At 44.3% G+C, this 24228-nt stretch overlaps 1 protein-coding gene across 1 annotated transcript in view; it reads left to right on the forward strand.

The window, feature by feature from the left end:
- LOC102963925 (sine oculis binding protein homolog) overlaps positions 1-24228 on the forward strand; it is a 163003-nt gene that overhangs the window by 122419 nt on the left and 16356 nt on the right. The window contains exon 6 of the mRNA XM_042986909.1: positions 19220-21166. Within this exon, the coding sequence (XP_042842843.1) occupies positions 19220-21163 (1944 nt within the window). The 3' untranslated portion in view covers positions 21164-21166. The remainder of the gene's footprint in view (positions 1-19219; positions 21167-24228) is intronic.

Consider the following 24228-nt stretch of genomic DNA (forward strand, 5'->3'; position numbering starts at 1 on the left):
CTCAATTAAGCATGCCTGTGTGGAAATACAACACTCAAATGAACAGGAATAAAAATATATTAAATTTGGAGAAGTTAAGTAATACCATCGGGAAAACCAGTGAACTCAAGGTGAACCCAAGAAATGTCAAAAAAGAGAATCCCAGAAATGTGAGCTCTTCAGCAGTTTACTGGACCCCAAATGAGACATATGCATTACATCCTCTATGCCTCATGTGAATATCTTGCCCAGATCAATATCACAAAGCCTGGCACTCAAGTTCTTTTGAAACTTTAAGCAGCAAGCACTTTTCTAAGTCCATTAGAAAGTACTTCACTGTTAATTTGGCAAGTTTGGACAGCAGGGTGGGGTAAGATTCCCGAGGACGAGACCCAGGAGATAAACTTCTTCACTCACCCACTGCTCATTCTGACTTACACCTGTTTCTACCCTGCTGAAGTTGGTGTTAATTATTGGCATTCCTACTGCTCAGTGGTGGCTCAAAACTGAGTGAGAAGAAAAAGGGGGAGAACACTCCAGGGCAGAACTGATAGCCTCAAGTCGGCCTGGATGCAGCTGTTTTTATTATTTCCAGCTTGGGTTGACATTGCTGTACATACACAGAAGTTTGAGGTTTTCTAGACAATCAACAAAGTGGAGCAGGATGAGAAGAGAGGTTGAAGGGTTTGCTTAGCCTCCCTCTGGGCTTGGAGCAGTGGTTTCTACATGTGGTCCCCAGGCCAGCAACATCAGCATCCCCTGAGAACTTGTTAGAAATGCAGATTCCTGGACCCCATCCCAGACCTACTAAATCAGAAACTCTGGGGGTACAGTCCAGGAATTTGTGGGGTTAAAATTTTTTTTATATTGTGGTAAGATGTATGTAACATAACAGTTGCCACTTTAACCATTTTAAGTGTATAATTTGGTGTCATTCTTAATGTTGTGCAACCATCACCACTATCTGTTTCCAAGACCTTTTCATCATCCCGAACAGAAACTTTATAATCATTAAGCAATAACCCCTCACTCCCCTCTTCCAGCAGCCCCTGATAGCCTTTAATCTACTTTCTGTCTGTCTGAATTTGCCTATTCTGGATATTTCAAATCAGAGGGATCATAACAACATGTGGCCTTCTAGTTCTGGCTTCTTTCAGTCTGCACGATGTTTTCAGGGTTCACCCATGTTGTAACATGTATCAGTACTTCATTAATTTTTATGGTTGAATAATTTTTGTTGTGTGTATATGCCACATTTTATTTATCCACTCATCTGTTGATGGACACTGGATTGTTTCTACCCTTTGGCTATTGTGAATAATGCTGCAGTGAACATTGGTGTAATCCATGTTATAATAAGCCTTCTAGGTGATTCTGATGTATACTCAAGTTGGAGAAACCCTGGCCCAGAGTCCCAAAGCTGTCTTTATGCAAGAGCTCAGGACATTCAGTGGGAGCTGTGTGCTCTACTGAATCCCATGCCATTTCTGCTGCAGAGATCAATATTTCAAATTTCTTGAGAGTTCCTTCTAAGACTGACCCCAAAAGGTAAAAATCCCTGTCCAAATTATAGATTCTCTTTGACTTTGCTTCAAGGGTGATTCCTCAAAATATTTCAGAGGGATGGCAGAAAAACATTTATTAAAAATGCATAACCATTAGGTTATTGGTGATTGGAGTTTCACCTCAGGTGTTTTATGTCACTCTTTAACTGCCTTGATATTAGCTATAACAAATGAGCTACTCTACTCCTGTCTATAGAAATCAGGTCTTTTTTCCTGACAGTTGTAGAGGTAGTAAGTAGGAAGAAAAGAGAGAAGAAAAAATGTGTTTGCTCTAAGTACACATATACTTGGCTAATGTTTGGTGACTATTAGGAATTTACAGGCCTCAATACCTTATTCTTAACTAACTTGCTTGTGGTTATGCAGCTAGAAAATGACAAAGTCAGGATTAGAATCCAGGTCTCAGTCCAAAGATGCTGCGTAAATCAATTCATACTGGGTGCTGGTGGTTTAAAATATTACCCCTTCTGAGATATTTGGATTTTTAACAGAAGACTCCTGGATATGTCATATTTTAACCCAAAGAAAAATCTTTAAAGGTAGAATATCATGCTTGAGGAAGAGGAAGGCAGATCCTTCTAAAAACCATAAAATCACATCACATCAGCTCCTGTAGGCTCAGCAGTGCAGATCTTGAAGGGCAGGTTTAGAGGGTGTCGTGTTTCACTTGGGGGGGTCACATACTGAGAATGAAATGGAGGTGAGGTGAAGGCAGTCTGGGCTGTGAAGTCTGGAAGTCACGATGCCTTAAGAACAACGGAAGTGACTGAGGAGGTCCCTCCTGGGACAAAAAGAGTAAGGGAACACATACCCCCATTGCCAGATATATGAAGGGAGGCTGTGTGGAAAAGGAGGCAGCCATGCTGATTGGATTTGAGGGAGATGGCCAGGCCTATGGGTAGGGTTGCAGGAAGGCAGATCTCTTCTCAGTATCAGAAAGAGTTGGCTAACAGGAGTACTTGTGAAGTAGTTAGTTTCCCATTGGTGGAAGCATCACAGTTGAGTCAGTTGACGAGCCAACCATATCTTAGCTGAGCTCTCTGCACTGCTTGGGAGGTGGGATAAAATGACTTTCTGGTGCCAGTTCAACTCCCAAGCGTTATGACCTTGAACTTCCAAAAGTCGCTGAATTGTTACACGCTGAATGCAAAATCAATACCGAAAGGGAATTTGATATCAATCTATTATTTTCAGGGTTTAAAGTATGTTCCTCATTTAAAAAAATCACTCAGCATCAATGGTAGAAATTTCGGAAATATTTGGAGTTAATTACTCTTTGGGGATTTTTGTCTCCTGTTTACGGATTCAGTGGGAGCATTAGTTTGAATATCTTCTGATAACTGTGTACTACTTTGAACTATTGGCATCTCCCCTTTTAGGCTGATAATTAGGAAACTCAAAGTGGAACCACTCCATGGATAAGGATTTGAGGAGCTAACAAAGCAGGAGAGATCCAGCCGGAGTCTGAGGCACACGCAGGGACTGTTTGTGTTATCATTCTTTCTGTTGCGTTTGGCTGACATTAGTGAGGTCTGAAGATTTGGGTGGTTGGCACGATCGTGGTCTTCAGATATCTGGAGGATGTCAACACCAAGGAAGGAGGTCATTTATTTAGCTCTAGACCAGGGGTATAATTAGGGTAGGAGTCATGGAACGAAATTAAACAAAGAAAGATTGAGACTGAATTATTAGGGGGGTAGTTCCAAGCAATAGAGTTATGAAGCTTTTAGATATTTTCTAGGGAATGCTATGCACTTGAAAATCAGAGGGACAGAGGCCGAGATAATGTAGAGGAAACCACGACCTCTGGGGGATCAGGCAAACAGAGTACTTCACTTTCTCTGCTTTCCTCTGGTCTCACAACACGAAAAGCTCAGTGGGCAATCCCCTCTGTCCACCTATAACGAGGGCTTGCTTCTCTTAAAACCAGGAATTATTCAAGGGATGGTGTGTTCCCACAGGAGAAATCTGCATGTGAGAATTGGAGGAGAGTCTGGGAGAGAATGGGAGGTTGGGCAAGTGCCTGATTTCTCACTTGTTTGTGGTCCTGCCTCTAGAGAGAGGGAAGAGGAGGCGAAATCTGTTCCTCTGATTGGTGGGAACAGATCCTGAAACTCTGGGTGAAAAGGAGCCACCTGCTACAGGGAGAATTGAACACTGCTGGTTGAGGACGATGGAGGCCTCAGCGATTGCAGAACCCTCCATAAGCCTGGAGCTTTTCTTTTCCTCTGGAGCATTTCCCCAACACGCTGGGAACCGACTTGTCTTTCCCCAGTCTAGTATGGACAGCTCTCCCAAGGTGGTCCCAGCTTCCAGGGACTACCAGTCTGTTGTAGGTCTTGCTGCCTTCCTGACCAGCCCTTCTGGCCCCATGCAGTGTCTTCCTTGAGAGACTAATTAGGGGCATTTGCTTTAGGTATTTTGCATAAGCCATTCAATAGTACTGATAGATAAAACAACAGAAAGCTATACTGACACTTGGTAGAGATTTTTATGTTTAATCTCCTGGGAGTGTCTGTACTTCCTTCTTCCTCTGTGGTCACAGAGGTGGGCAGCTGGGAGCGCTCTTTTTCTGTAATAAGGGTAGCTCCCATGTAATTTTCTACTTTGAATCCTGTATCTTTTTGTATTAAGTGAAATGGCATTTTACTCTTTAAAACAGTCCATGGCTGGTCTGTGCTGCTAGCTTTGTCTTAAAGGGAATAAAATTCTCAAGTTGAAACCAAATTGGAGACTATTCTATGGCATGCTCTGCAAGGGGCCGAGCACAGACATGGGTCTGATGATTACCTTGACTGCAGAAACTGTGGGGTCCATAATTTCCGGAGCAGTGGACACTTGCTGTGTTGGTTTTCCCATCCTTGAATTTAGATGGTCCTTGATCATCCTACCTGGCTTAGAATCCTGGTTCCATTGAGGCTGTCCGCCATTGCAATCAGGCATTCGAGGCGACCCCGTCTCTATCCTCTGGACGTTCTGTGTTTGAGCCGGGAGAGGATGGACAGGCAACAAAGCCTGAGTCAGAGACCCCCAGCAGCAGAGAGAGGGGCCCCTGGGGAGTTGCTGATGGGGATGATGAAATGGGAGGAGGGAAGGACGTGAGCCAAAGGCCCCGCAGCATTAACCCAGAAGGAGAGTGGCTGCTGGGCACTTGGGGAGAGACCCTGTAGGAGCGGGGCACTGGGTGGAGCAAGGTTAGCCCTTAATGAGGTTTTTATGTGTGCTCCTGTTTTTGAATTTTTATGCCGGAGTTTCAGCACAGTGTGGGGTAATAACCAAGGAAACCCTCACCTGCCTTCTGTATCCATTTCCTAACCCTGGTTCTGAAGAGGGCAGGGCCCCTCCCCCCAAGAGATCTCGAGGGGCATTATAAAACTCTCAAAAGAAGATTAGTTTGGATTCTCGCTCATTTAAAAAGTCATTGTAATGATGAGGAAAGTGTGAGTGTGTTGAAAAACGGAAGAAGCCACCTTCTAAAAGGCGAGATAATTACGGTGTAGAATTGGGCTAGTGTTGCCTTTACTATCACTATGCAGCAAAGATGTTTTCAGCCACAAACGAAGTTGTCTGTCTCAGTGTGACTCCTATGTACTGTGTGTCAAGCTGCAGGAAGTCCAGCTGATGTAAATAGATTAATATTTAAAAAGTAATACGGAAGAATGAGGTTCCAAACATGTAACGTTTAATTATTAACAACTCATAATGGAATTCCAATCTAGACTCCTGTCTCACGTCTCACTGGTGTTCAGCAAAAAGCTCAATTAGCCAGTGAGCCTGCTCGCTCCACGGCTTCTTGTGACTATCACAGGGCTGAGCCTGTGTTCTCTTAAAGTCTCTAGCAATATGGATATGGAGGCTTCGGTAGCGGTATGCTTTCTCATTAGATAATCGTCACGATCCTTTTTGGTCCAATGGATGAAGTGACTGTATATTGTTAAGAGGACTTAGAAAAGAATTCGAGTTGCTTCCAGCTGGTAGGACTTGAGAGAGTTGGGTTACCCGTTAGAAACTGTGATATCAGGGCATCCATGCTACTGTTGGGTTTATCAGGCCATGAAGTATGTGTGACAGGATGCAGGTGTCTGATTAGAAGAATTTATTTAGGCCAGGGATAGTTGATCACCCATTTTCCTTGGGAGACCATAGTTCTTCTGGCCCTTTAGGACACCTCTATCACTCACTCTTGATAAGGGTGCTTTTGCCTGGAGGCCGATGGCAGAGAATGGCTGAAGGAACGAGATAAAATGATTGATATGACTCAGAGCAGAATAAATCCTCACAGACCAATTGAATTTACTTCAAAATCAGTGTGCCAGCAAGATGGGTTGAAGTAGTATCTCTGAATTTTATATTTTTATTCAGCATGACAGATAAGACTGTCCTTTGTGTAAAAATGTGAAAATATGGACATGCCGTTTACTGTGTTTTAAGAGTTTGCTCCCTCGGTTGTGGCGGCTTGCTCATGAGATGCTCATGAGTTCATCTGTAATGCAGAAAAGCACTCTTGGGCGGAGCCTCAGGGTTTGGAAGGTCACATGCCAGGTAACAGTATTTATGACATCCTGCTGGGCTTGTGGGCTGTGTGGGGTAACTAGAGCTGAGAGGACAGAAATTGAGTTTGTAGTGACTGAAGAAGCTGAAACCACAGGGTGAAATGTAATAGCGTCTAGGCCTGGGTGAGCACAGGAAGCCGATGAGAGGTGAGGGGGGCTGCAGGGCTGAGAAAAGGGCTACGGGGGGCTGCATAACCTTGACTCTCACAGGAAAGAGCCTGCTAACAGGCAGAAAGGCACGGGCATGGGAATCACCTTTAACTTCTCCTACAATTTGGTTAACAACTGATGGTTGCATGTGGAAGACAGTGCACTGGGCAGTGGAAGTTCCCTAAGACCCAGACCTAGATCCACCAAGGCTTTAATGGTAAGCTTTCCGGGCTCTGTCTTATATGCAGCCAAATCATTAAAGTAGCATTTTCCAAAGGGTTTTCTATAGGATTCTACTAGGCAAAAAAAAAAGAGTTCCATTTTTGCAAAGCTGAAGAAACTCTGGATTAGTGAAGATAAACATGTTTCTTTTCTGCAGAACTTCTCAGAGGCTTAAATATGGCAATGTGTATTAAGAATCTCCAAAAGGAGCATAGGGTAGGCCACATTTCCCCAACTCACCTGGCCATGGAATCCTTTTTCAGGAGCAGGACATTGATGGGACTAGAGTTTTTCAGGATACTCTTCAGGCAATAGACAGTTGGGGTAAGAATGGTCAATGAGACGGGGGCAGTTGCAATGGGCTTAGGAACAGGCAAGGACCTTGATGTGACAGTCACATTTCCTTCCTGTGGTGACCCTCAGAAATAGTGCTGGTGTAAAGAGGCATATGTAAGAGGCATGGCCTGCTGTCCACTTCCTGCTTCCCTGGGCAGCCCACAGCCATAGCAGGGTACACAGTACTTATGTGCTGCAAAAAGCTGCTTAATCACAGGGAGGAAGTATCATGGGATCACACAAGGGCTTTTAAGTCATTACCCTTTCCTAGATTTTCCTTATCTTTTAATAGAGGGTGATAGTCGACGGAGTTGTAGTAAGGATTAAATCAGAGAAAGTATATAAAGCTGGGTTAGATTCTTGGTCTTCTGAAAATTATAGAGCCTTGCTATAAAGAAGCCCCAGGAAATAAGCTAGACGGTAATAGCCACTGCTGCTTATCCTCATTAGTGTGGGCAGTTGTTCTGGCAACAAAGATGGTCCTGCACTACTAATAAGTGGGCAACTGGACTCTCTTATTGCCCCTGGGTACAAGCATTATTGCTTCCTGCTTGCCCTTTAAGGACTTGCAATGCCCTGCCCTGCACTTGACTTCTACTCCTGCCACTTCAGCCCTCTTTTCCCCACTCCACCTTGTGACCTCTGCCACCCCTTGTTTCTGCTTACTGTCTATCTTCGGTGCTCCTCTGGCTTTATTCCCACAGCACTATCCCCGCCACTACTTACTCTCTTGGAGTTATCTTAATCCCCAGCCTCCTAAGGAAGAAAATCTAATTGCTTTGTTGAATCACTCTGTCCCTGTTAGGCAGAGCCAGACTGAGGTCTTGAGGTATCCTGGGGGCCAGTCAGCTGTGGCCAGAGAAGCGGCAGGGCCATGGCCATAGAAAGCACTTGGCGTCCAGTGGGATTCATTCTGATACAAAGCTAGTTGATCCACAATTCTTTTCCTCCTCCTCTTTCTTTCCTTACCTATTCTTCCCCACTGCTGCACATGTTAGACTGTATCACATGCGTGCCTTGATGCAGCAGAATATACCCAGTAATGCCTTTTATTTCACTCTGAGATATGAAGTACTAGAAGAGAGGCTTGGCCTCACATATTTAGATTCCCTTCAAATATGCCTTTCCTTTGTGTCCTACCAGATCTGAGGCCCATTGCACAGACTGTTCGGATCAGGTAGCTCTGTCAGACTCATTTCTCCTCACCCAGGGACTGAGAGTCCAGTTGTACTAGGAGTCAAATGGAATTATTCCTCCCCATTCATTTCCCTCTTCAGAGTGGACCAAAGAATGATATAGTTAGTTATACAGGGATTATGAGATAGGAGCTTTTTACCCAAACACTGCCAATTGGTATAGAATTGTTGCTAGTCTTAATTTACTTATTTCCAAAATAAAGCACATTATCTGGCTGCTTGTCTCTTTACAGACTTCTTGTGAGTCGTATTATGATAGTGTCTATTGAGCCAATTGAATTTACTGGGGAAAAGGACTTACAACGGATGTGTTTAAATATATATGAATACATATCTTTGTCCCAGGCTATCTTGCTTCATACCATTTAGCACCTCAGGTGTCAAACCTGGATAGGAAGACTGGGTTCGGCTAACCCAGGATTTGCTTATAAGAATGGGGTTGTAAGAAGGGTGGTCAGTGGAGAATCTAGCTTTAGAAGAGTTTTGGCTTTCAACCAGGTGGTTGGTTGGCAAGGTAGAATGGCTAAATTCATTAAACAAAGACAGAAGAGAACCAGGCAAAACAGCAGTCCACAAACATCCAGGAAGCTTTTCAGAGACAAACGAACCTACATGTAGATCCAAAATCAGAAGCAGTCCAACCCGTGCCGCTTAGATACTTAAGCAACTGCCACCAAGTGGGTGTTCTCACAGGTTTTAATTAACTAAAAAGACAAGACAACCTAAATTATTTCTTTTCCCCAAGTTTGTAAGCCCAGCATCCTAGGCCTTTTGAATTTGCAGCATTGTGCACCAGATGCCATAAATGTCACATTTGTGTGTGACTAAAGCATAAGGGATTCCATTGGTAACTCTGGCCCAGGCGACTGGTGCTGGCCTGAAGCTGAGCCTAGGGCTAAAACATCCATAGTGAGCTTAAGACCACAACCTGGCCTGCAAACCTCCTCATTATTGCAATTATGTTGCTGTCAGACACTCCACAAGCCATTGGAAACACAGTGGAGAATTTGGGGGTCAAGTGTTTTGTTGATTTCAGTTTCTGGGTTTTATTTTCATGGCGTGCTTTTTTACTTTGAAGTACACATCACAGGAAAATTCATAGTAGTGGATTTTCTCTGTTTTTTCATAACTGTGATTTAATAGAAGAATAACAGATAAATTAGAGTGTAGGTAGACCAGTTGGCTCTGTTTTTTGTTTTACATGTTAAATGTTATTCTTGTACATTTATAATCATTATAAAACCAAAATATTTGTATTTATATGACACTTTATATTTTTCAGAGCACTCCCATTTGCACTATTTGTTTTGATCCTCATAACAGAACTTGAAGGTAGACAGAAGGCCCATGGGCACAGAAGTACGACCCAAAGTTATAGGGTGGGCAGGACATGGGTCTTCTGATTCCTAGCTCACCACCTTCCTCACCAAACTATGCTGCTTCCCAAGTGAAGAGTAAAAGCCTGGGGCATTGACTGAAGATTGGGAAGGATGTATTCAGAGAGTTAAGGTTCTCATCAAGAAAAACTTAAATTCTGAGGTGGGGAACAGAGGCAGAAACTATCCAATAAACCTGCAAAACTGGACACAATAAAGGCAGCATGTATGACAGCCATGAGCAAGAACAAACAAATGGCTTCTGACATATCTCTATCAAGGCAGAGAGTGGGAAGGACCAAGTTACCCTGGATTGTGGGCACAAAAAGATAAAAATAATCTCAGAGATACCACTGCAGTTTTGGAGCGTGTTTGTTTTGTTTTGGTTTATTTGGTTTGCCTAGACTAGAGCTAACATGGAAACCTAAAATGTAAAACAACATATCCCCCTTTCCCATATCTGATTGGTGGATAAAATTCGGGAAAATATATCCTTGTATGGCAATCTATGCACTTCAGAGGAAATGTAAGATGGGAATTTTAGGAAAATAAAAAGAAGCATCAAAAGAATTAACTTGGGGTATTGAGTATGAAATATGAAGCAGACATTAAAGACAGATTAGTTAGCAAAGAAGCAAGAAATGGGACAGCTTACCTAGATATATGCTAAGAATGTCATTCTCTTAAAAACAGAATAATTTATTTTTCTTCCCATGCCTTGTTGATAGTTCTGAGAAGGTAGAGAAACAGTAAAGAGAATCTTACTTTGACCAGCATTTTGATAGAGATAGAGGAAAGCTGTTTAGTATGTGGATGGAGAGGGGAAGTAACCCAACTATCTTGGATTGTGCGATGGAGAGGGAGAGAATGCTGGATACGACCAGCTACGTTCCCTAGAATTTAGAAAAGCAGATTTTATTCAAGTTCTAAGGAAAGTTGGATTTAGTCCCACAGTCAGAGGCTCAGCATAGTATTAGGGGTGGAAGAGCAACATGGGGGAAGGGGGTTGGGAAATTCTAAAAAAGAATTCTGTGTCAGGAAGGCTAGGGTGCATGAGGAGTTCCATGGGGAACTGCGCAAGACAATAAAGGGAGCTCTTAGGGCTATGCTCATGAAAGGAACAAGAAGTAAAACTGGATAGATCAGTGTGTAGAGCAAATGGTTAATAATTAACAAAAGAGAGGGAGAAGGCAGAGGTGGGCAACTTTTATTTGGTTTATTTCCACTGTCTCCATAAAGAAAATGTTATCCAGACTGGGTAGGACAGATACCATAAAGAAGGCTATGAATCCCACATTGTGGGCACCTGCTATGCTAAACAAATTTAGGTCTCCCAGCCTCTATGAGGAAATTTGTAGATGATTTCATATCTACCTTTGTATAATCTTCATTCTATCATGATAAATGGGAGATGTTTTAAAAAGACAGAGGACAAATGTTGACCAAATTTTCAAAATTGGGAAAGAGTTTCTGATTTCTGAAACTCTAGACCCAGTAGGCTTGATGGCTTACCCTCAAAAGTCCTTGAATATATCATTAAACAAATGATTGATGAGCACTTAGGAGAAAAAGGTTTTGGTTGACCAGAAACTCAGAATGAAGCAAGCTGTGTGGCAGAGTGGAAGAGGATGGGTTGGAAGTTCTGGATCTGGATCCTGGCTCCACTCTTTGGAGGCTGTGAAAGCTTAGGGAAACCCCATTGTCTCTTTGAACCTTTGTTTTCTCATTTTCAAGTAAAATGGGAAAAAAAACCCAGAGCTTCTTTATAAGTTTGTTGTCAGAATTAAAGGAGATAAGTGAAAGCTTCAAGCCTGGTACATAACAGTTATTCAATAAATGTTTGTTTTTAAAAAGCAAAGAACTCCCAGTGGGATATGACTGCTAAAAAAGCACATGCAATTCTTGGGTGGTATTAGAGGAGGTATAGTGTTCTGTAAGAGGGAGAAGAGAGTTCCCTGGGTTCTGTGCCAGTCAGGTGGCTGCATTCTATTCTGGGCTCTATCTACCCTTTAAGAGGGACATTACTAAGGTGAAGTATATGCCTGGGTAAAAGGCACAGGAGGACAGACAGGAGGGCTCTGGGAACGTGTTCCCTGGAGAATGGGCACAGGAACTGAGGATGTTTAAAAATAACAATCTGGGGTAAATATGATGGCTCTTTTTAAGTATTTGAAAGGCTGAGATTAAGAAGGGGAGTTGGCCTTTGTTAGGGGATTCTGGTGGACAGAATCGCTACCACTAGGTGAAGTGACAGGGACGTGAAGTGGTTAAGCTTTCTGATAGTCAAAACTGTCCAACAACAGACCAGGCTGCCTTAAAATAGGCTGCATAGGGGCTCTGCACTTACACTGCAATCATCTTTAGAAGGCCACCAGAAAAATCAGTGCAAAGGAGAAAGATCATTATGATGTGAATCATTCTTTGGCTGTATGGATAGATCTAGTTGTTTCTCCCTGTCACAAGAAGTCTGAGTCCCACCTGGAAGGCTGTCTCTGTATGTGTAGAATGGAACCCAAGCTTGCTGAGGGAGTTAGGTTGAGGGGACTGTGAAATTCTGGAATTTCAAAATGAAATTATTATCAAACATTAGGCAACCATCTTAATCCTGTAGTTTTAAAGGCAAATGCAAACATCCCTGACATAGTGGCGGCAGTACTGTCTTTGAAGCGGACAGATCCAAGTTAGAATCTGGATCTGCCATCTATTATCTGCACAGATAATCTTTGGCAAGTTATTTAATCTACCTAAACCCAGTTATCTATATGATAAGGGACTTTTGGAGATTAAGTGAGGTAACCCTTGTAACAGGCTTAGCATGGCTACTAGTGCTTAAATAATGCTAGCTATTGCCGCTAGTATATTATTAAGACATCAAATTATGACACCTGCTTCCAGTAGGCACTGTAATAAAAGTTATAATTTTTGATGGGGTATCCTGGAGAGATCTGAGGACTGGTCAGAGGTGGATACCAGGGTCTTAAGTGGGGGCAGTCCTGAGCATCCACGGGTAGGAGCTGGTTCGGTTTGTAACCCAGGGAGCCAAGAAATGTGCAAGAGACTGTTAAAATGAGGCATTGCAATGAGGCATTGAATGAGATTGAATGAGGCATTGCAAAGAAAGCCCTTAGCCAGGTGTCTGACAGGTTCCAAGCAATCAGTACCTCGATGCTAAACGGACGAGAGGTCACTAGAAACAGCTATGAACCTTCGAGAAGCAGCCAGAGAGTGGGCTGGTTCATTCTTCCTCACGTGTTTCTTGGGGAGCGCTGTCACTATTGATGATCTCGTTTTCACAGCTGAGCACCTGAGGCTCAGAGGGATTAGGTGCCTGGCCCCACCAGGAGCTGGAGGTTGGAGAAGTGGACTGCCTGGTCTCTGAGATTCTTTTCAGGGCTAAATTTCATTGCTCTGAGATCTCTTGGGCTATTTCTGTGTTCTCTCAGGGCCAAGTAACTGGAAAACAGAGAGGCAGACATTTGGCACCAGGTAGACCAGATTTTCCAATGTTTGAATTTTTTAGTTTCCATCCGGATGACTTGTGTTAGGAAGATGTAAGTTGCATTTGTCCAGTGTAAATGAAGCAGAGAGTTTTGCGATGATACGCTAATGCTCTTAGGCAACCTAATGCGTCAGACCAAAGGGAAAAATCACCTTCTGCTGAATCCTGTGTTTGGCTGTGAGGAAGACCACGGTCACTGAGTACAGGCCAGGATTTCATCTCTTGCTTTGGCTGTAGAAACAGACTTGGGTCAGTAATGAGCCATTTGTCAACGCTCATCGAGATCCTGAAAACCAAGCCCCATCTCTTCTATGCTTGACAGAGCTCATAACACATCTGCCCTGGTGACCTGGGCCAAGACTTCTGAAATCCAGCCTAAAACATGTAAGAAGAACTTGAATCATGGTATAAAGTCCCTACAGGGCAGTTTTCTAGTGAGATGTTCACTTTTAACAAAGATGCTCGTTGGCCTCTCCTTGAGCTCCAGATCCTATTAGAGAAAAGAGAGGGGAGAGGGGAGAGAGAGACCAAACGACAAGGCAAACAAAAAACTGAATAAGATCCATAAACAAAAAGAATTATGTAGCAAACATCATCATGTTGAAATCTAAACCTGCAGAAAGTTTATTTTGAAAATGAACTTCTCCATGAATTTGCTTTAAAAAAAAAAAAATAGCCCTTGCTGGTTCTAAATCCTTCTCCTGAATTCTAGATGGCTTTACAGGTCTGTGGCTAGGTCATCTTTTTCTTTCCTTCACACTCTAATCCAACTTTGCAAGGAAAGTTGGAATCGTGGGTTTGGTCCCCAAATCAGGTTTTGGTACACCCCTCCCCACCATGGGGGCTTGTCCTCACATGTATTCTCCCATTCAGGGCTTGGGTCATCCTGTCTGAAAGGCCCATGATACTGTGGCTTCTGGCCCTTCCATGTAATGAGTCAAGCAGATCGCTCATTTGCTCTGTTTTTTAATAAAACATGAATAGCACGTTTTTTGGCTTCCACTATTCAAACAGCAGTTGAGCCGAAGAGGAATTATTCCTTTTAATGATTTGAACACTCATTTCCAAGCAGCCATGCTGCTTTGTCAAGCTTTTTCCTGAATGAGAGAATGACTGGCTTTGGAAAAAGAAGAGGGCTCGGCAGGAGTTGACTAGGGTCTTCTCAGGATGGTGGGCAGTTGGGACATGCATAGAACTGTTGCTTGGTTCCTTGTCACTGCAGACAACCCCTCTGTTATCCTGGGACAGTCTCCTAGGAAGCAGGATGGAGCAGGGGGGAGGGGGGGTCTGTGAGGTGCAGCATGCATTTGCCCAGAGAGAAACATACTCCATTCTATCTCAAAGACACTCAGGCTCATAGGAAAGCTGTGGATGCAAATTTCCCATTCCCTGCTAACATTGTCATAGAAACATCCTCCCATTAAGTTAAAATGAACTTAAACATATGGGATGTTCCTGGGACATCAGCAACCATGAGGGAGGCGGGCTAGGGACTGAAAACATGCACTGTGCGGCAAACTTAGTGATCTGCCTGGCACACAAGCATTGCTTGTTACTACTGTTAGCTCCATTTCACAGAGGAAAAAACTGAAGCTGAGATTTTCATAAATTTTAGTGCTAGTAAATAATAGAGCCCAGACTCAAACCCATATCTTCTTATTCCAAATCCGATGTGATTTCCATAGCATCCCTTGCCACACTGAATTAGGGTCCTGATGGAGGCAGCGTCTAACCCCCCAAAACAGTTGATGCTGTGACCATGGGACCACAGGGTCAGACTGGAAGCACGTTTCCGGGTGGGGTCAGTTTGAGGCCCTCAACTCATGCTGTGAGGTGACTACAGGTAGGGCAGACCCCCAACTCTTGTCTGTCTGTCCTCCTTTGCATGTCTCTTGGATGAGCTCATGATTTTTTTTGAGCTAATCTGGACTGCAAGATCAGTGCCACATTTAACAGGTCAAGACCTAGAGAATCTGCCTTGTAGGGCAGGCTACAATTTTGTTTAAGGAGCTATAACTTCTGAGCTGTTAACCTGGGTGCTATATATATGGAAAGTCAGGCACGCATGAAGATTTTGTTTTGTTTTTCAAATTGTTGATGCCATTCAAGGGATTGCTAATATCTTTTTATTGTTCCGTTGCTGCAAATGTCTTTGCCCAGATAAGAAAGATTTCAGCAAAAGGGTTTCTTAATTAAATATTGCCTCATGCCAGATTACCGCTCAGAAAGCAGCAGTGGGTTCCATTAAAGGATGAACTTCACTCCCACAGTCGACAGCTGATTAATGTGTTAATTAGGAACCCTGACCCCCTTCCCAGTCACCCGAATCTTCTCTTAAGCCCAGCAGAATGTATATATTATGCCCATGTGGGTAACCTCATGGCATACTTTGGCTTTGACTTTGGACGTTTATATAAAAATAAAGGCTCAGTTGCCAACATGAATAGCTTTCTTTCTTTCCAGGGGAAATACAAGATGGAAAGAGTTATAGGAACCAGAAGTCCTGCCTTTCAGTCTTCTTATATCAAGAGCAAGTGATATTTCTGCTGAGGCAGTGTCTTTTGAGTAGTTTAGCGGTGTAGGTTGCCACACAGTTATTTCACAGGAAAGGAGTGAATCCATCAGGCCACTGAGCTTATAAGTACTACCCTGGCAGTCAGCCACCAAAATATAAATACTCTAAATGGACTAAAGGAAATGTTCATTCTGTTGTTTAGAATTGGACACATCCCAGGAAGGTAAATTTAATCTTTTTGAGGACTGCTGTTATAGGCTTGAATGGAATACGCGTTTGTTTATCTCCTTTGTGATCTTTTTGTCTTCCTGGTGATACATTATGTATTTGTGATACGAAGCATTTCAGCTGTCTTGCTCAATGGCATTGCATTAGCTGATTGTTCAGTCCCCAGATTGCCATCGTTAAACAGCTTCAGCCTCAGCTCTGTCCAATCTGGGACCTGTTAGGAAGAGAAGTGGAACCAAAGAGGCCAGATTCCAACAGAAACAAAGCCGGGGTGGAATTAGGGGGAAATCATTCCAGAGCCCAGTGAGTTGAGCTCTGTACTTCTTAATCTTTATCTTTTAAACTATCTGAAGGAATTTTGGTACTTCTTGGCATAATAAGGAAAAACTAATGCCTCAAAAAGTAAAAAAAAAAAAAAAAAAAAAAAAAAAAAATGAAAGCTGCCTGTGGAAAAAGAAAGGAAGACTATCCCATACCACATGATTCAGAAAACCATAGTTTATGGGACACATGCCGTGTATTTCATGGATATGCAAATGTTATCTTATTAAAGAGAAACATCTATGGTATATATTTTCACCTATCACATCTTAAGTAATCAGCCAGGCTCCTATGATGAAATCTTTAATTACCAGAAGTGAGTCATTAGGTAGATGTAGAGTGAATTATGGTACTGCGTTTTATTGCCTCACATGATATAGCCATTTGTACCATAAATTCATTGACCTCATCTTAAATGATGTGTCCTATAAGACAGACTTGATTCATTATTTCTTAAGTGACAAGTTTTTTCTCTAATAATTTTTTGTTTCATCAGAAAGATTGCTTTTCTGTATTTTTAAGTCAGTGTTCTGAATTGAAATATAATGAGGCAAGGATATACACACACACATTCACACTCACATTACCCCAAATGAGACCATCATATACTGTCACTTACATTACCTAAACACTTTACAGCATTGCAGAAAATGAGGTAAACATTAGGCCTTAGCTTTAACTGGAAAGTTTCATGCAAGAGAATTTTGCTTCCAACTTTGATGTCTGAAATTCTTTTTACGTAGAAATAGATAAAATGTGGTGAAGAATTCCGATTTGATAATTGGGATAGATCTATGATCATTCCTTATTCATCAATGAATTATTAAAAGTGAAAGAAGTGAAGGAAGGGAGAACATTTAAGTTATATTTAGATTATTTTTTTGACTCCACTTGAAAATATTTATTAAGCTTGAGGAAACAGAGGAATCCTCTGGAGGCAAATAATTCATTCTGGCAATTTAAAAACCAATTAAGGATTTCAGAAAACTCTTTCCCCTTATGGTTAAAAAGTAAGATCCAAAAGAAATATGCCAGAAAATTTGGCATATTATTTTAATTGGTTTAATTCATTGATAATATTTTTCAGTGCATGATTAAAGAAGCTATGTTTGATCCTTTACTTCAAGCTTATTAATTTACATCTAGGCCTAATATTGAAGCAGAATCAGGTGGCTTTATTTCATACAGGAACTTAAATGTCACATCATTATATATTAACTTTATTAAAATGATCACGTTTTAAAAATAATAGCTTCCTTGCTTCAAGGTTTAACTACTAGTTTACTTAACCTTTATCTAGATAAGAATTTTGAGAGTCTGATGGATCTTGTGTGTTTCTTTCATGAGAGGCAATTCTGCACTTACTTGTAAACTAGACATCTCAACTATGATTTAAAAAAGAAAATTTCTGTAATCCTAGAGAAACCTGAAAACACGGTAGTGAAGCACAGAAGTATCTTAGCATTGAAATTGTTTTTCTTGCAATAAGTATTTTGAGAGGGTAATTTGATATGAGACTACACAAAAAAACGAATGTATACCAGTAACTATCTGTTATTCAGTCTCACACCTTCCAGTATATTACCTGCAAATATCAGTGGAAAAAAAAAAGTGAGAAGGAAAGAGTGGATTTACACATACAGACCCATATCTGCCACAAGTGTGTACACCCACAGTCACACCCTAGCATGCCACCACTGTTTACAGTCAAGGAAAGCTGAGAGTTAAATGAGATGAGTAATCAAATGCCCAGCATATGTTGTTTTTGCATTGTTGATGTGACCAATCGTTATTAAAAGTTATCATCTTTTAATGCTATCAGTTTACCATAGTTTAAAAAAAAAAAAACATGCACCAACAACAGAACAGACACCCTCCTCGACAAAAACAAGGTTCCATTTACAGCAACACTGGAACCAATGCTCTATAGAGGAGAGCCTTGAATTCAACGAACTCACCATTGCACTGCATTTCAGAGTTCTCTCTCTGCTGCTGTATGGATTGAGTGCGAAGGAAATGACAAAAAAAAAAAAAAAAAAAAAGAGAGAGAGAGAGAGCGCTAGAAAGAGGAAAGAAAAAGAAAAGAAAAAAATTGCGTGTGTAATTTTCAGTCAAAAAAGTAAGGCACTGAAAGAACTACTGAAAATTTTGACATCTGTTTATCTGTTTATAGCTATGGCAAGATTACTCATATTAATTCTTGTTTAAAATGCCATATGAAGGAAAGACATTTGTGCAAACAAGAGTCATATTTGAATTGTAGATCATGTCTTCACCATCTGTGAGAGCTGATGGTGTTGCAAAATTAATGTGTTAATGAAATCACAATAATTTCTCCAAAGTAATGGGTTCTGAAGCCGAGAATGACTATTTTTTGAACTTTGATGTCTAGTGATTTCCAATTGGGAAAAGCTCTCAGCCTTTAATTAGTTCTGCAGCCCAACTTTAAAATAAATTTGGTGATATCTTGCTTTTGCCAGGAGTCGATTTGAAGGCGGGGGATGGGGGGGGGGCAGAGAAGCCATAACAACTTTTGGAAAACGTTCTCTGGTGTTTGAAAAGTTGTTAAATAAGACTGCCTGCCAAGAAATGTCACCAAAAATTCTGACTACTGAGAGAGAGTGGGCAAACAGCTCAAAAAATAATTCTAGCTTGCTGCAACATCACAGGTTGGGAATAGCTAAACCTCACACAGACTTCATGACTAATTCCAAGTTTCCCTTTGGAAGCCAGACATAATGATGTTCAGCGCTTTGTGTTATTGGTTAACACAGCACAACCTTTCCAACTGCATTATTGAACACAGTCAATAGTGTAAAGTGACTTTGTGTGAGGAGAATTTTATGGGGCTATATTTCAAAGGCCACCGAACTTCCTGGAGAATCCTTTTCTCAACAACTAGTTACATTTACATTTACCACGAGCCTCTTTGACAGGTGCAAATACGTGGGCAGGTGTAGGTATTCCTTTTTGTCAGATCCACCTTTAAGTTGAGCTTAAAGGACACAACACAGTTTTGGGGTGTTGTTGTTACTGTTTTTAATAGAAGATGGTGATAATTGCTATTCTGAAGAGCTCCTATTTAAAAAGCAATTCTGCCTTCCAAGGAGAAATCATTTCACAAACATTTAAGAATTTCACCTTTCAGAAAGAAACACTTCAGCCTGTTCAAAAAAATTGTGATGAAGTTTGAAAGAACCTTTATGTGAGCCATGAAACACTCTCTACTAGAGGAAATTGCTTATCTTTTTTTTTTTCCTTTTTATTACTGTGTTGTAGGTATGTGACTGGTGTAAGCACATAAGACACACAAAAGAATACCTGGATTTTGGGGACGGGGAAAGAAGGCTTCAGTTCTGCAGTGCAAAATGTCTCAATCAATACAAAATGGACATTTTCTACAAAGAGACACAGGCCAATCTTCCAGCTGGGCTGTGCAGCACATTACACCCTCCCATGGAAAATAAAGCAGAAGGCACGGGGGTGCAGCTGCTCACTCCAGACTCTTGGAATATCCCTCTAACAGATGCTCGGAGGAAGGCCCCCTCCCCGGTGGCTGCAGCTGGCCAAAGCCAGGGCCCTGGCCCATCGTCGTCCACCACCGTTTCTCCATCTGACACTGCCAACTGCTCTGTCACTAAAATCCCCACGCCAGTGCCCAAGTCCATGCCCATCAGCGAGACTCCAAACATCCCTCCGGTCTCCGTCCAGCCACCTGCTAGCATCGGGCCTCCCCTCGGTGTCCCGCCTCGCAGCCCTCCCATGGTGATGACCAACCGCGGCCCGGTGCCGCTGCCCATCTTCATGGAACAGCAGATCATGCAGCAGATCCGCCCGCCCTTTATTCGCGGGCCGCCGCATCACGCCTCCAACCCCAACAGCCCTCTGTCCAACCCCATGCTCCCCGGCATCGGGCCCCCGCCCGGCGGCCCCAGAAACCTGGGCCCCACGTCCAGTCCCATGCACCGGCCCATGCTGTCGCCCCACATCCATCCCCCAAGCACCCCGACCATGCCTGGGAACCCTCCAGGCCTGCTGCCCCCGCCGCCCCCGGGCGCGCCCTTGCCCAGTCTCCCATTTCCTCCGGTGAGCATGATGCCAAATGGCCCGATGCCCGTGCCCCAGATGATGAATTTCGGGCTGCCGTCGCTCGCCCCGCTGGTGCCGCCCCCCACCTTGCTCGTGCCATACCCCGTGATCGTGCCCTTGCCCGTGCCCATCCCCATCCCGATTCCCATCCCTCACGTCAATGATTCCAAGCCCCCCAACGGATTCTCCAGCAACGGGGAGAACTTCATTCCGAGCGCCCCTGGCGACTCCTCAACGGCGGGCGGCAAGCCAGGCGGACACTCCCTGTCCCCCAGGGACTCCAAGCAGGGCTCGTCCAAGTCTGCGGACTCGCCTCCCGGCTGCTCCGGCCAAGCCCTGAGCCTGGCGCCCGCGCCCGCGGAGCACGGCCGGAGCGAGGTGGTGGACCTGACGCGGCGCGCCAGCAGCCCCCCGGGCGCGGGCGGCCAGCTCGGCTTCCCCGGCGTGCTGCAGGGCCCGCAGGACGGCGTCATCGACCTGACCGTGGGCCACCGGGCCCGGCTGCACAACGTGATCCACCGCGCGCTGCACGCGCACGTCAAGGCGGAGCGCGAGCCGGGCGCCGCGGAGCGCAGGACCTGCGGCGGCTGCAGGGACGGCCACTGCAGCCCGCCCGCCGCCGGCGACCCGGGCCCGGGCGCCCCCGCGGGCCCCGAGGCCGCCGCGGCCTGCAACGTCATCGTAAACGGCACGCGCAGCGCCGCCGAGGGCGCCAAGAGTGCGGAGCCGCCCCCGGAGCAGCCGCCGCCGCCGCCGCCGCCGCCCGCGCCCCCCAAGAAGCTGCTGTCGCCCGAGGAGCCGGCGGTGAGCGAGCTGGAGTCGGTCAAGGAGAACAACTGTGCTTCCAACTGTCACCTGGACGGGGAGGCGGCCAAAAAGCTGATGGGGGAGGAGGCCCTGGCGGGGGGCGACAAGTCAGACCCGAACCTTAATAACCCCGCGGACGAGGACCACGCGTATGCTCTGCGGATGCTGCCCAAGACGGGCTGCGTGATCCAGCCTGTGCCAAAACCCGCGGAGAAGACTGCCATGGCGCCGTGCATCATCTCCTCGCCCATGCTCAGCGCCGGGCCGGAGGACCTGGAGCCTCCGCTCAAAAGGAGGTGCCTCCGAATTAGAAATCAGAATAAGTAAAAGGTTTGTATGAACACCGGGGCTCTCCTGCACACGAGCCAGTGCACTTCTCCTTATTTCTTCTTGCAAGGCAGAGGCGTGAGGGAGTTGTACCGATAAACATAATTTTACCGTACATGCTTTACAGCACACCTAATGTGGTCACACACTGTCATCATTTTTGATCCAACATCATGCCCACTTTAGAGCTGAGGAAGCTGAGTCACAGCATGTAGATGCCATGCCCAAGGTCACTTATTTAATGGTGAAGCCCAGGCTTGAATCTGACTTGAAACTGTCTACTTAACCAAACTTTTATTCCTATGCTCATCTCTGTAATTCACCCGTTGAGGAAGAGGGGGATGTGGGGAGGAAGGAGAGAGATTATTTGGGACCCTTAAAAGTTCAGTCATGAGGTTACAGAGCTGTGGTAAACGGTGAGCTGGGCCACTTCCGGTGGCTGGGAGGTCTTACTGACAGAATGTCTCAACCCCCCAAATTTTCTCAAAAACCATGGATTGCATCTGCAAGATGAGACCAAAAACTAACCTTCTTCCCTGCTTATGCCAGCTGAACCCAGGCCGCTAAGCCCCATTTGCCCGGCAGAGTGCTGAAGCAGTGGCCCACACCTCCCGTCCAGGGAGTCTCTTCCTTCATGTTGTCATCAACCAGCTTCCCCCAGGGCAGGCCTCCAGCATTGTTGACCAGCTTGGCATTCTCTCCTTGCTTGGGCTCAGTGGCTCAGCTGGTGGGCTGCTCACCCCTGCAGGCGGTGGGAGGCTTTGACAGGAGAAAGGGCCACACTGCTGAAGTGGCTGCAAGTACACCTATCTGACCTCATGGAGGGAATCGTGCTTAATGCCACATGAGCTACGGATAATGAGTCCAGAGTCTCAGTAAGGGGAAGAGGAGCTAGCATGTGTGGCTTGCCCACTAGAGCCAGATGTGGCCTCTTTTGATCTTTCCACCACCTGGCAGAATAGGCATCATCTGTACTTTACCACGAAGGAGCATAAGGCATGGAGCTGTCATCCAAGTTAGAGCTAGCAAGTGGGGGAACCGGTGTGAACTCGCCTGCCAGACCCAGGCCTGCTATCCCAGAGGGCAGCAAACAGACTACTGTTCAGTTGAGGTTTACCAACTGTTTGTGGAGAGAAAAGAAGAGAAATGAACACTTGCTGAGCCCTAATTGGTGTGCAGCTCCTTCCAGGAACTGGGAAGATACAAAGGTGAACATGAAACAGTGTCTGCTCCCAAGACAGGGACAGTTTGGTGGCAATGTAAACCCAGGGAGGAAGGAAGCCTGGGTAGAGGTGGACCTTATAGGAAGAACAGTTGCTCATGGTTGTATGTGTCGGCCCTCTTCTAAGTGTTTTTCAGTGGTGTTTATTTGGATCTGGATCTGTATGGTAATCATTACTGTCTACCGTTTACTGATGAGGAAACTGAGACAGAAATTAAGTAGCTTCCCCAAGACGACCGAGTTAGTAAGCAGTCGAGATGCAAATCCAGGCTGATTCCAGAGCTCCGTTTTCTTTAACCACTGTAAAAGAATAGGCTAATTGGTCCCTTGATGACCCTACTTGATAAAATTCTGTTTAAGTTTCTTTCTTTCGAGAGAGAGGGAGAGTGTGTGTGCACGAGCGAGAACGTGAGTGGGGGAAGAGCAGAGAGAGAGAGAGGGAGGGAGAATCCCAAGCAGGCTCCACAATGTCAGCGGGGAGCCCAGAGCAGGGCTTGAACTCACGAACTGAGCTATGATATCATGACCTGAGCCAAAATCAAGAGTCTGATGCTTAACCGACTGAGCCACCCAGGCACCTCAATGAAATTCTTTTATTCTCCTTAGTTGTCTTGGGCAAAGTTCCTAGACAAAAACCAAGTGTACTTACTACTTAAGTGTTGAGAAAGTGTTCAATTCTTTTTTTTTTTTTTTTTTTTTTTGGACAGTGTTTAATGCTAGTTTTTACAGCAACAACCAACAAACCTAGACTAACAGCCCGTTACTCCACAGGGGGAAATAGAAATGTGGACCAGAACAATTGATGTGGCATGTCCAGACCATTGTCTCTAAGTTGGCACATTTATGCGGGCACCTACCTAACTGACAGCCAGAGGTTTGTTTGGGAAGCATAGAGCCAGAGCTAGGGGGGGCGCGCTAGGTGGTGCAAGAAGGGTTTCTCAGTCATCATAGTTTGAGGTTTCCTTTTCCATTAATGGCTTTGCCAGCAGGAGCAGAACACTAAGAATCAGTTCACCATCTTTTCTTGATTTTACATCTACAAGTTCTGCTGTCCAAAGACAGATGGGCTCAGCCTTCTTCATATTCACCTCAACTGAAAATGCCCCTGATTTCTCCACCAGAGTAGTTTAATCTGGTTGACAAAGCAATGAGTAACGGGAAGGTGTGGGCCACAGAAGTTATGGCCTTTAGAAAGCCAGAAAGCTTGGGAATTGTAATGTTAAATATATTCTAATATCACTCATTCAAATGACATTAAAGGAGGAACAGAAGGGTGAGCACATTTTACTACCCTTCCTGGAGTGAGAAGTGACCAGGTCAAGAATAGTGCCACAGGTCCATGAGTAGCATGGGACCAGAAGAACATAAAAGCATGAAATATATGATAGCTGTTTGGATGATATATGTTTCTGAATAAAGAATCAGGCTAGGGTCTTGTATGTGGACCAGAGTCGTTACTAAAAATATTAACCTGGCTTTAGCCAATTTCAGAAGATGCAGTGACAAAATTGCCAATAGCCCCTAGAGATTGGAGAGTTCTTTTTATGGTGGCTCCCCCCAAGAAATTACAGCTTTTCTTTAAAGTCAGAGACACTTGGGCTTTGCCAGCTACAGCAGGGGTGACGAGGCAAGTGATTTAAGATGGGGGAAGAACTGCCTCTCCTTCACTAAATCTTATTTCCTCTTGCCCTCTGGAGTTGCATGTCTCCTCACAGTACGGTCTCAAGCTGCCGTAATTCACTCACATCCTCTGACCCTTCCTGATTTTCTGTGCACATGTGGTGCTGTTTTTCTTCTATGCCTTCAGAAACCCAGCCCATTCATACGGTTGTGGAAATTGGAA

Source organism: Panthera tigris, chromosome B2 (assembly GCF_018350195.1).
Source record: "Panthera tigris isolate Pti1 chromosome B2, P.tigris_Pti1_mat1.1, whole genome shotgun sequence".
In the NCBI taxonomy this organism is placed as follows: domain Eukaryota; kingdom Metazoa; phylum Chordata; class Mammalia; order Carnivora; family Felidae; genus Panthera; species Panthera tigris.